The sequence below is a fragment of the Phocoena sinus genome, chromosome 13 (genome assembly GCF_008692025.1).
Source record: "Phocoena sinus isolate mPhoSin1 chromosome 13, mPhoSin1.pri, whole genome shotgun sequence".
In the NCBI taxonomy this organism is placed as follows: Eukaryota; Metazoa; Chordata; class Mammalia; order Artiodactyla; family Phocoenidae; genus Phocoena; species Phocoena sinus.
Window position 1 is genome coordinate 61,114,625 of NC_045775.1, and position 12,247 is coordinate 61,126,871.

At 57.1% G+C, this 12,247-nt stretch overlaps 1 protein-coding gene across 26 annotated transcripts in view; it reads left to right on the forward strand.

The window, feature by feature from the left end:
• DYSF (dysferlin) overlaps positions 1 to 12,247 on the forward strand; it is a 223,366-nt gene that overhangs the window by 131,085 nt on the left and 80,034 nt on the right. For 24 of the 26 annotated variants that reach the window (XM_032652801.1, XM_032652812.1, XM_032652808.1 and 21 more), the window contains 4 exons: positions 5,086 to 5,267; positions 7,792 to 7,932; positions 8,738 to 8,767; positions 10,211 to 10,240. In XM_032652801.1, the coding sequence (XP_032508692.1) occupies positions 5,086 to 5,267; positions 7,792 to 7,932; positions 8,738 to 8,767; positions 10,211 to 10,240 (383 nt within the window). The remainder of the gene's footprint in view (positions 1 to 5,085; positions 5,268 to 7,791; positions 7,933 to 8,737; positions 8,768 to 10,210; positions 10,241 to 12,247) is intronic. The other 2 variants (XM_032652804.1, XM_032652806.1) reach the window with 2 other exon arrangements.

Below are 12,247 nucleotides of genomic sequence, written 5' to 3' on the forward strand. Positions count from 1 at the left end.
GCTTGTGTGCTTATGAGTGTGTGTGGCCAGCATAGTGATTAGGTATAAAAAATGTGAAATGATGCTTAATTCAAATGGCTTCTCTTACATTGGGATAGGGTTGCCACTGCTGGGTGAGCATCTGGAATACAAACTGGATCTACTTTGAACAGAAAAGACAGGACTCCAGAGGACTTAGAAATCACTTGTCCTCAGTGCCGTACCTACTGGGCAGCATTGTGGCTGTGAACAGCGGTCAGAGCTGAGTTGCTCTTCCCTGTAGACGGATATTTCTCAAAGGGGATCGGGGAGTGCGCTGTCTCCTTTGCCCTGTTATACTCCAGGGAATTCTGCTTTGCCTCGACCCCCAGCCGGCGACCACCGGTGTGGTTTGAGGGAGCCATAAGCTCTGCTTACGGAGCTGCCGCCGGGAGGGAGGACCCTTGGGCAGCTCACGTTCCAGGGCATGGCCCTTAGCTTGAGGCACCCAGAAACTCCTCCTTGAGAGTCTCATGGGTCAGTGGGCTCAGGGGCCCCACTTGGTTAACGAAGGAGATGAGAGAAGGCTAGTAGGTCAGATGCCAAGTTATTCATTTATGGGGGTAGAGTGTCTGCCAAGAAAGCAGAAGGTCCTGTGCCCTCTTTGCCGGCCTCATGGTTCCAGGGAGGTCAAAGCTGTGTGCTAGTTGGGTGGTCCTGAGGGGCGTTGCTGCCAGGCCAGGCCACAGTGAGGTCTGGTGAACCATAGTTGGCCCACAGCTGAAGTCACCTCCGTGGGGACCAGTGCTTTCGTCTCCCCCAGATCCAGACTCTGGCTTGGGTGGGGCTGGGGAGCCCTTGCTTGTGGGCTTCCTCTGTCTGGACTCCAGTCCGAGCCCACCCCCTCTTCTGAAGCACAGCTTTCTGTTAAGTTTGGCTTTGGCTGGGGGAATTCTCCCAATGAGCTTAAGAAGCTGTTTTCCAAGGTGTGCTGGAGGCTTGTGAAATGCTCCACTTAAAAAGGGTTCCTGAGCGAGAGAGACTGGGAAACACTGCACGCTTAGCGATTTACGAATCACGGTGGCGTTGAAGGCTGGGGTGGCTGCAGGAAAGGAGTCTGTTGGACGTGTTTAGCGTTCCTTCATTCCCCGAGAACTCGCCTTGCGAAGAACACATTTTGGGGAACTCTGATGGACAGAATTCAGCCCAACTCGCTGAGCACGAGTCCAGGACCGTTTGTGATCTGCCCGCCTGCGTCCTCCTCCCTGGGGCCCCGGGACGCTACCTTCCTCCCCTCAGACAGACTTGCTGTTCCCTGAGTGCTCTTTAGTGCTTTTGCCAGTGCTGTGCTGCGTGCCTGGCCACCCTCTTCTCTTTGGTCCACCTCGGTTACCTCCTTATTCTTGAGACTCGGGGTTGGAGACCGCCTTTGGGGGTACTGACTTGACGCCACCAGACTCCAGGGCGTACCCCCACCCCTAGCGCCTTGAACGCTCCGCTATGAAGCTGCACATCGCTTTGTATTGTAACTGATGTATAGTTAACACTTCCAAGCAGCAGTCATGATCTTCAGAGCCCGGACCGTGTCTCGTACACCTTCATATTCAGAGCACTGTGCCTACCTACCATATGCGGGTCAGTCAATAACTATGGTGGACGAACGACGGATTGCAGGTAATGCTGGAGCGAGCATCTTTGTTCATATAGCTTTATGGTTCATTTGGATGATTCCCAGAAATATGGGAAACAGGGTGTAAACAGTTTTATGTTTTTCAGGTCATACTGCCTGATTGCTTTTCTAAAGGGTTGCTGAATTGCTTCCAGCAATAAAGGAGAGTACCTATTTCGTCAAATATTTGCCAACACCGGGTTTTATAAATCTAAACAATTTTTCTTAATTTTATAGGAAAAAATACTGCTGTATTGCAGTTTTTGTTTGCAATGCCTTGATTACCGGCAGTCTACTCCACCCTGTCTTAAGGGCCCTTTTCCCATGTTCGTGGCAGGTAGAAAGAGCACTGACTAGGAGTCAGGGAGTCTGGCCCCAGGCACCTGTGAGTAGGGGCTAGTGGTCTTTCTGGGGCAAAGCTCCCTCTTCTGACGAGGGGTATGATGACACCTGCCCTGTGGTCTGAGCAGTTGGAGGGAGGGCCCATGAGGGAAGCTTAGCGTATTATGACTGCAGAAGGGTCCTCCTTGGAGCTCCGGGAAGGCCTGACCAGCAGAGATCAGGCACAGGGCTGCCGGTCCAGCAGTCACCTGCCTGGGGCCTCCTGTGGTGATGGAGTCCAGTAGAACCCTTGTGTGTTCTTGGCTGGAGCTCCCAGGGCAGCCTGTGGTCCTCACAGAGCTCCGATCCAGCTTCAGTGCCGGGGGCGCTCCGTGTGGCTTGGCAGGTGAGGCCGGAGGGCTGAAGCTGGCCCTCCCCTACTGGAGTGGCTCTGGGAAGAGCTGGCCTCTCCCTTCCCCTCCACCTCTCCTTGGGATCTGCCTCTCCGTCCTCCTGGCTTTCCTGGAAGAGGCTTGTGTCTGTGGGTCCGTCTGGCTTCCCTTCATCTGACCACCTTGCTTCAGCAATACCCCACCCCCCTTGTTTCTCTTTTTTTGAGGGGCTGGGCCTTGTGCGGGGAGAGGCCAGGCCCCAGCACACAGTAGCCCAGTGTCTGAGGCCCCAGGCCTCCAGGCCTGCTCCTTACAATGCCTTTGTTGTGTGTTTTCCCGCCCGCCCCCGGCGGGCGGGGCGAGCGTGTAGGTCTGGGCGATTTTTGTTTGAAAGCCAACCCCCTCCCTTTCCCCCAGTGCTGAGCTCATTGCCTGCGCTGATGGGGCTGCTGGAAGGAGTCGCCTGCTCCGGGGCCAGCGTGGGGGGCGCTGCCAACACCAATACAGCGTGCATGGCCGCCACAATGTGCAATTGTGATCTTTGTGTAAACGCGGTCGGTCTGGGGCCCGCGCGCTTATAAAAATAAAGCCTTGGGATGCACAGGGGGCGGGAACAAAAGGGGCTTTTTCGCTGGCTCTCGAATATGGTTTTATTTATCGGAACGCGCCCTCTTTTTCTTACTGGAACCGGGGAGAGGTTCTCTGCCGAGCTTGGAGCTGATGGTATCACAGCCAGACGGTTTCATTAAATGCACAGACGCCGCTGGGCCCTGCCAGGGCCAGGAAGGGAACGGCCTGGGCCAGCCCTGCCAGGCTGGTGCATGGGAAAGGAGAGCCCCATGCCAGGGAGGCTCCCACCTGGTGGGCGTGGCAAGATGTGGTGGGCATGTCTCCCCTGCCCCTTCTTCTGCCAAGGGCCTCCCATTGCCCTCTTCTACCTCCAGAATCAGGTTCAAAACCAGTTTCCTACAGGAAGCCCTCCCAGATTGACCCCAGTTTGTTTTTGTGCCTGAAGGCTGGCAAGCTGGTCCTAGCCTGGTGGCGGCCTCCTGTTAGGCAAACCCAGCATTGTTCGGCCAGTGAGTGCCCGTAGCTTCTGTTTCCTAACATGAATCCCGCCCCCCGCCCCCCCGCCCTTAAAACAAGCCCTTTGGGCAATAGCCAGAATCCTGGACCCTGTCCCCCACTCCATCTCTTGATGGAAGTCCTCCTGTTGCCCACTCCAACTTTCCCACCTCTTCAATAGCCACTCTGCCACCTCCTGTGCAGTGGCTGTGGCATGCCACTTGGACTCTTGATGGCCAGGGAGAGACTGGCCTGCTCCCCTCCCCTCTGTGGGGAAGAGCTATCTCCCCATCTCAGCCCCAGGACTGCAGTTGGACACCCCGGCTCTAGATGTCTGGCGCTGAGGCCCTCTTGAGTCACGTGGGGGCTGCCCTGGAGGGTGCAGAGGATGCAAGGTGCTACAGGATGGAGAAGCTGCCAAGGGTATAGGGCACGTGATAGAGCATTTGGGCTCAGCCCTGCCAGACATCTAGCATCCAGCTGCCAGCCTCCTGCATCCCCAGACTTCCCTGTCCACATGCCCGCAGCATCTGGCACGTCGAGTCTTACAAAACGGCAGCAAACTGGACCCTGCCCCCTAATGAGAGAAGTTGGAGGAGCCCCCTCCTCCAAGCCCTTTGCTCTTGTCCCAAATTACATGCACTCAGTCCCATGGGACCTTCTCTGGCATTGGTTTCCAAGTGTAGTCCTGAAAGGCAGCATTAGCAACACCTGGGAACTCGTTAGAAATGTCAGTTCTCAGGCCTCACCCCAGACCCGATGAAGGAGTCTCTGAGGGTGGGACCCAGCAGTCTCTGCCAGCCTTCCAGACGAGTCTCCTGCATGCTCACATTTGAGAACCACTGCCCTAGAATCTTCTCTAGTGATGCTTTGGGACCAGGCAGAGGGAATGCCTCCTGGGTGGGTCCCAGGCTAGCATGGCTGGGGCCGATAGGCTGGAAAGTAGTCTGGGGGCATCAGGGAGCTGCAGGGATCTTAGGGTTCCCCTCACACACCCCCACCGCTCAATAGCCCTTGAATCCCTTTGTTTCTCTCTAGTGCCCCCACCCATCTAAGCCACCACCCTCCCTGCCTGAACCCCTGCAGTAGTTTCATAACTGGTCTCCCTGCACCCAATTCTGCCCCCTCCAGTCTCTTCTCCAGGTGGTGGCCAGAGTTAGCTTGCCGAAATGCAGACTCAGCCATGCCAGATCCCTCTCTCACACGCCACTGCACCTCATATGTGTTCTTCAAAGCATGATCGAAATTGTAATTTTGTGTTTGTTTGTATAGATTACCGTTTTGCTCCAAATGTATCCTCAGCCCCTAGCACCTAGCCCCCGGCCTGTCATGCAGAAGGCACTCAGTCAGTAAGTGCTTGTCGGTTGAATGAATGAATGACGATCTATTCATTTTGCCTCCAGCAACCAGCCCAGGAAAGAGCCCAGAAGGGAAGCTCTCTGGATCTTTGCGCCCACTCTCCGGGACCTCGGTCCCATCTCTCCATGGTGGCCACCGGCTGGCCTCACGGAAGATGGAGGTGGGGGGGTACCCCCAGGATAGGGCTCCAGCCTGGACGTCGGTGCTCCTGAGTGGCAGCCACAGCTCTGCTCCAGCTTTGTGGCTGCATGACTCCTGAACGGGCGACTCTCACGGTCTCTGTTGTGTCCCGTCTCCCTTCTCTATGCCTGGCCCACACAGATCCCTATGCGATAGTCTCCTTCATGCACCAGAGCCAGAAGACGGTGGTGGTGAAGAACACCCTGAACCCCACCTGGGACCAGACACTCATCTTCTACGAGATTGAGATCTTCGGTGAGCTGGCCAGCATCGCCGAGCAGCCGGCCAGCATTGTGGTGGAGCTGTATGACCACGACACCTATGTGAGTGTGCCCACCTTCCTCCCCCGAGCCCTCACTGCCCACCCTCTCCAGGGCCCAGGGAAGATGCTGCTGTGAGGGATGGGTCCCCAACGAGATGGGAGCTCCCCAAGGCTGGGGCTGATGGCCTCTCCCCCAACCCGACAGGCAGTGGTGAAAACTGTTTTAGAGTAATTAAAAATGAATTGCCACCGTGTGTGCTGTGCCCACGGCAGAGAGAGGGTACAGATCTGGCAAGGGTGCTTGGCTGTGGGTCAGGAGCCTGGGTTTTCTCTGTCTCTAACTTGCTTATAAGACCCCAGGTCGGTCCCTTCTCCCCATCCGAGGGCAGCTTTGGCTCCACACACGGTTATCAAGCACTTGTGCTGGGCTGGGTGGACCCTCACGTGGGGTTCCCCGGCCAGGTGGGAGCCGGGGCTCAGGAACCACCAGGCAGGGACTCCTCCAGGGAGCCAGTGTGAGGCGCAGGCGGGGCCCTCTCTGCAGGGCTGTCGCACAGCACAGAACCGCTTGTGCTGGCGGGAAGGCTCTGTGGTCGTGCCCCCCAAACGAGGGCCACTTGCCGTGTGTGCTGAGAAACCGAATTTTCATTGTGTTTTAGTTTTAATCCGTTAAACTTTAAGTAGCCACAGGCGGCCGGTGGCTCCAGTATTGGACAGCACAGCTCTGAAAGGTTCCCGGGAGGGAGAGGGCTGTGGGCTGGAATGTGAGGGGCTGTGGGAAGACCCAGGTCCTGGTGGAAATGGGAGATTGGGGTGTTGGGATGAGGCAGGGGTGTTAGCACAGCACGGGGGGCCAGTGGGAGATGGAAGGACGGGGAAGGCAGGCAGGGAAGGAGGAGAAAGGAGTACGAGGCCAGGGGAGTGGAGAGAGTGGCGGGGTCAGGGCGACATGTTACAAAGGAGGGGTGGGATGCTGTTGGAAGAGAGACTGTGTCGGCCGAGGGGTGTGTGGCCAAGAGGCCCTACCTGGGTTGGGGGTGGCAGTGGATGAAAGGGGGGGGGGATAGGGCTTCACAGATGCTTCCAGAAAGAGTTGCCATGACTGGAAGGGAGAGTGTGGTGACCAGGGGTTGGGGGAAGGTGAGGCTGATTAGGGTGCCCCACTGGCTGGCGGTGGGCAATGCGGGCCTGGGCTGGGGAGGCTGACCTGTAAGCTCTGCCCTTAGAAGGAAGAGCTGGCTCCGTGGGGGCCGAGCAGCTGGAGGAAGGGTCTTTTGGGGATTTGCGGGGGAAGAGCTCAGGACCTGGAGCTTTTGGGGCAGGAAGAGGTGGGAGGTGGCAGGACCTGGAGGGGGGCCAGGGCCAGGGGACTTTGCAGAAGCAGGTGTGACTGCTGGTGCAGGGCGGGCGGGAGGCCGGCAGGACACAGCCTCTCTCTCCCAATGGCACCTCACCTCCTCGTTCACAAATGGTACTCTATCCTCTTTGGGCCAGTGCCCGGGAGGGATCCTGGGGGAGAAAGCCATGGCCTCTTCTGGGTGGGTGGGCCCCAGGGTCCTGGGGGAGAGCAGAGCTGTGCTCATTGATAATATAGTCAAACGGGGCTGTACCTGTTGGCAAATATCCATTGCCCTGAGCTCCTGTCGTCCTGTCGGCCTGGGCTCTGTGAGGACTCCCCTCCCCGAGCCTCTCCATGACCCAGCGACTAGAGGGCAACAATGGGCCCAGAGAAGCCTCCAGGACCCCTCCCAGTGCTGTGGCTGGTGACCGCTCTGAGTGGTCTATGCTGGACTGTCACCCGCTGGTGTGGGCATTTATGCAGAAGCTGGTGGCCACTCCAGAATGGCTCTTGGCAATGTCCCCAGCAGTGATGTGACTGCAGGTAGGGATGCCTCCCAGTCCTGGCCTGGGTTTCTCCAGATGAGTGCCTTGGGCGAGCCAACAAGGCTTACAACAGCTGTGGCATCAGCTGGCTGAGACCCAGGTTCTGTCTGCGGCCCCTGCCCTTGGGAGAGCTAGCCACAAGGTCGGAGTTCACCGGTCTGCAAGCTCACTCTATCCTCTAGTCAGTGGGGAGCCATGGAAGGCTCGTGAGTAAAGGGAATGATAAGATGAAAACATCGTTTTAACAAGACTCATTTAATTTGATGAGCATGGTCGCCGTCTCCCCGTGTGGAAACTGGGGGGATTTGAAGGTGAAATGAACAGGAGATACAAATTCCTGGGAAATGTCAAACACCTCTCCTGCTGAGGGCATTAAAGAAATGCTAGGAGGCTGTCATTCTCGTGTCCAATGGGCGTAGAGCTTGATTACATTAAGGCAAGGTGAACGCTAGTTGGACATACAAAGGGACTTGTGGAGCATGATGGGAATTCAGCATTAACAACAGTGGCAGGAGGCCACTCTCGTGCTGCCCTCGCATCCCCCTAAGGGAAGGAGAGCTCACCGTCTGCACCAGGGACTGCCCTGACTTCTGAGGCCCTTCCGAGTTTGGGAGGCCAGATGTAGGTCTGGTGACTGCTCTGAGGCTGCCAGAACCCTGGGCTGGGGGACGCTGACTTTTCTTTCTCTATGCTCGGTCTAGGGTGCAGATGAGTTTATGGGACGCTGCATCTGTCAGCCGAGTCTGGAACGGATGCCCCGGCTGGCCTGGTTCCCGCTGACCAGGGGCAACCAGCCGGCGGGTGAGCTGCTGGCCTCTTTTGAGCTCATCCAGAGAGAGAAGGTGAGGCTGGTCCACGTCCAGATCCAGGAGGCCCGGCAGGGAGCTCCTGGTGGTGGAGGGTGAGGGCCCAGGTAGGGGATGGTCTGATAGAGGGGAGGGGGCCTAGATACATTCTTCTTCCCCCACCAAGGGCCTGCACTTAGTGGAGAGCACTGAAGGGCCACCTCTGCATGTGGGGCCTCCTGCTGGGACCGGTCTTGCCCATCTTTTCTGAGCCCCAAATCAGGACACAATCGAAATTTTCTGGGGCAGAAATCTGAACTGTGTTACTATGTCTGAGTCCTCTGGCCATTGGACGTATTTTTCTCTGGGTTATATCCTGACGTGGTTTCTGGAAGGGGGACCTCTGTGATCTGGCTAGGGTGCTTGATTGTCCGGGGCAGGGGACTCCAGGGACAGGTGAGGGCAGGACCCCTGTTGCAGTGCTGGCTCTGCCATAGCCTCAGCCAACCAATTCCCTGCCGTAAAATAAGGGGTTTGGATTAGAGCCCCATCTTCAAACTTGCTCTTAGTGTGATGTGAACCCTAATATGGAAGCCGGCTAGAAGTGAGGCTACTCTGGCCGAAGTGTCTGGAGGGGACACGGCATACTGCCAACCTGGCTTCCCCTGCACTCGCTTACCAGGCACCTCCCAGGAGTCCCTAGTCCGCCAAGGAAGAGTCTGCAAATCCCTGGACTGTCTGATCACAGACATATTCCATGAGTGTCATTTTGTGGTTGGAGATGTGTTTACCTGGCCAGGGCAGAAAGGTGGTGGGGCCTTGGGTGACGGGCACCTAACCAAAGCTCTTTTTCTTCACCCAGCCGGCCATCCACCATATCCCTGGTTTTGAGGTAAGCCTCGCTCTCACCTTTGCTTCTTCAAACTTGCCCCCTCCCGGTGTTTGCAGCCCCCTCCCAGGCTAGGAAGGGGAGCAGGCGTACACCACCACCATCCTGCCTTCAAGCCAAGCAAGGCTCGGTTGGGGCCACAGGGGCAGGGTGGGTAGGGGCTGGGGTCCCTGCCCAGCTCTGGCTTCCCTGCCCTTCTCCCCTGAGAAGTCCAAGAATCACAGACTCAGATGGAAGGGACCTCATGGTCATCCAGCCCAGTGGCTCTCAGCTGGGCTGCATGTTGGAATCCCTTGGGCAGCTTTAAAAATCAGCAGTGCTCAGGCTCCACCCTAGACCAAGTGAAATCCCACATCTTTCAGGGTGTGGCTCAAGCCTTCGTATCTTTCAAAGCTGCCCAGGAGGTTTGAATGTGCAGCCTGGGCTGAGAACCATCGACTTCGGCTAGTGGTTCTCAGTGTGGCATCACCCGAGGTATTGTTAGAAATGCCAAACTTGGGTCCCACTTCAACCTATGAAGCCAACTCTGAGGGCAGCACAGAAACCTGGGCATCGTCGAGCCCTGCGGGGGATTCGGACGCGCGCTCACTTTTCAGAAGCTCTGATTTAGACCGTAGTTCCCAACTCAGTGTTCCCACTAAGATCCGGTTTTATTTCCTCTACTAGTTATGGAGACTTCATTCCCTTTGCCCTGCTCCCCTTCCTTCTCCTGGGGGTCATGAAAAATATAAACCTTTTACTGGTACCCAGGCTAATTTGATTCAGGAATCCTCAGCCCGGCCAGGCTCAGCTGCAGCTTTGAGAAGTGGTCGTTTGGGCTCTTCTCCCCTTACGAGACAGGGAGCTCAGGCAACCTGCAGACAGTCCCTACCGTATAAGCCCTCCTTGCCCCCTGCCCCCACTCCACCCTCTGCCTCTCCTCCCACCCCTTCTAGTCTCTCTCCCTCTCCCTTTCCTTCTCCCTGTGTGCTCCAAGCTTCTGCTCTCAGCTCTGCCAGCCCTGGGCATGTAGGTTGCTTCTCCTTGGTTCTCCAAGTCTACATCTCCAGCAGTGGCTCCAGGGATTCAGGCCTGACTGCCTCCTGGGGCTGTTACACAGGGTCTGGGACCTTCCCAGCACCTGTCTGTTAGTCATTCTCCTCTCTCCTGTCACTTCTAGAGATGCCTGGGCTCCAGGTTTATGCTTTGGCCTCTCCCACCACTCCCTCTGCATCAACGTTTGTTGTACCTTCTTTCTCAGGGACCACGTAGAGGGCGCGTCTGGGAAGCACATCACCCTCACCCTAGATGGGAAGTGGTTTCTGTTTGCTCCTTGTAGGGAGACATCTGGCATGTTGATCTCTGCCCCAGCCTAGTTGTCCTTGTCACTAACGGTAAACTTTTACCCTCCTTCCTCTCCTCCCTCCACCGTCTCCTGGATGTGGACTGTCCCATGGTGTGGTCCAGGTGCAGGATACATCAGGGATCCTGGAAGAGGTGAGCTGGCCCCTCATAGCTGTGGCCTGTGGCTGGGGATAGGTGGGCAGAGGCAGAGGGAAGATGAAGGCCATGCCCTGGAGTCTTCCTGGTTCCTGGTACTCCAGTGTGCCTCTGTCACGTGGACCCCTGTCTGGATTTAATTTCCCACACTCTGCGTGGACCCAGGGCTGCCTGGGGTGTGTCCTGGTGTGAATCTGGCTCTTAGGTGGATTGCTGCTATGTTGGAAGCCACACTTGCCCAGACCCCTGGGACAGCAGGTGTCTCAACTAGCTGAGTACCAAGTGGCATGTTTTCAAGAATAAAATATTCATAAGGGGCCAGAGTAGTCAAGGAAGCCTTGCTGGTGGAGGTGGCGTTAGCCGAACATTGTCGTAGCGCTTAGGAAGAAGGTGGGGAACGTGCCTCTGGCCCAAGGGGCCAAGCACCAGGTTGGGGCCCGGCTGCTTTAGGGAACGGGGCAGGCTGGGGATTCCTAGCTTCTGGGAGAAGTTTGGGGTTTGCATCCAAATGGAGCAAGGCTGTGCCCTCTGCTCTGCGGGATGAGAAGCCCATTTCCTTATGGCCTCCTGCACATCTGTGAGCAGGTCCTCAAGAGTGAGCAGAGGCAAAGGCCTGGGCAGAGAGACAGGAAGGAGAGCCCTGGTCAGATGGGGGTGGGAAAAGGGCAGCCACTTCCTGCCGTCAGGGAATCCCCAGGCTGCGAGCGAACGCCATTTGACATTTTCGGTGCAATTTGGACTTGAAGTGCAGGGTCAGGATGTGGGATCCGCCGGCCCCGCGCCCCTTACCTCACTTCCTTCAGCTCCCAGACCGAGGTGGGGTCCGCCAAGTGAGCTGGCCGCAATTGTGCCTGACAGGCAGCCTCCTGCTTCTGGCTGCAGTTGCGAAAGACTGCCGATTTGGAAAGGGGACCAGAGTCCTGTCCAGGGAAGCAGCACGGAGCCCTCTCTCTTGATTGAGAGCATTCTGCGGCCAAAACCCACAGCCTGCTCTGAAGAAGACCCAGCCCAGGGACAAGTTATTAAAAAAAGTTAAAATCCTTAATAACTGGATTTGTAATATATAACAGTGAAGGCTCAGATTCCAAGAGCAGGGATCTGGCTGTGGTCTTGTTGTCAGGAAGCAAATCAAAATCTGCAGCTTTGGGGCCAGAGCCTGACGAGGGCCAAGTGCCCTGCCGCAGGGCCAGCCGGCCACAGGCTGAGGCGGGTGTGGGTCAGCAGGGCCAGAGGAGAGCAAGTCCTGGGGGTCTGCTGGGCGCAGGGCTGGGCCAGCACATTCAAAGGGTCCCAGGCCCAGTAGGATGGATGGAGGATCAGCTGGTCCAGGGAACCGCCCCAGAAGGTGACCCGGTGACCCCTTCATCCCCAGAGGGCTCCCGCCCAGGCCCTGGGGCCCATAGCTCAGCCTCTTTCTTCCCCTGCACTTGAAGGCTAAGACTCATGCCGAGGTCCTGCGTCCTATTTGGTTTTAAGAATCCCCAGGGGCAGGGTGGAGGCACGTTACTCTTGCTGCTGCTGCCGCTGGTCCTGCTGGAAGCCTGACGCCTTAGCAAGAATTTTCTGTCTTCTTTGCTGCGGCCGAGCTCCTGCCTGGTATCCCTCGTTCAGCCCCCTCCAGACTCCCGGCCTGATCCCTGTGAAGGGCGCTCCAGCCATCCTGGAGGGCTTTGAAAGGCCATGCCGTGGGCCACTGGCCACGGGGGCCCTCAAAAGTCTGGGAGCAGAGAGGACAGATGGGTGTGTTAGGAAGCCGTCTGGCTGCAGAGAGGTGTGGAGTGGGGAGTGTGGGGCAGGAGAGACCAGCTAGGAGGCTTTTGAGACAGATGTGCTGATGGGGGCCTAGGCTAGAGAGGGAATGGAGAGGGGCGAGTGACTCTGAAGCATGGTGTAAGGACGGCCTCTTTGGTGGGGACTGCCTTCCGGCCAGCACACGGCCCACGCCTGTGTGGGAGACAGTGTCATGAATGAGGTGAAAGGCACCTACCCGGGCTGAGCTCTCCT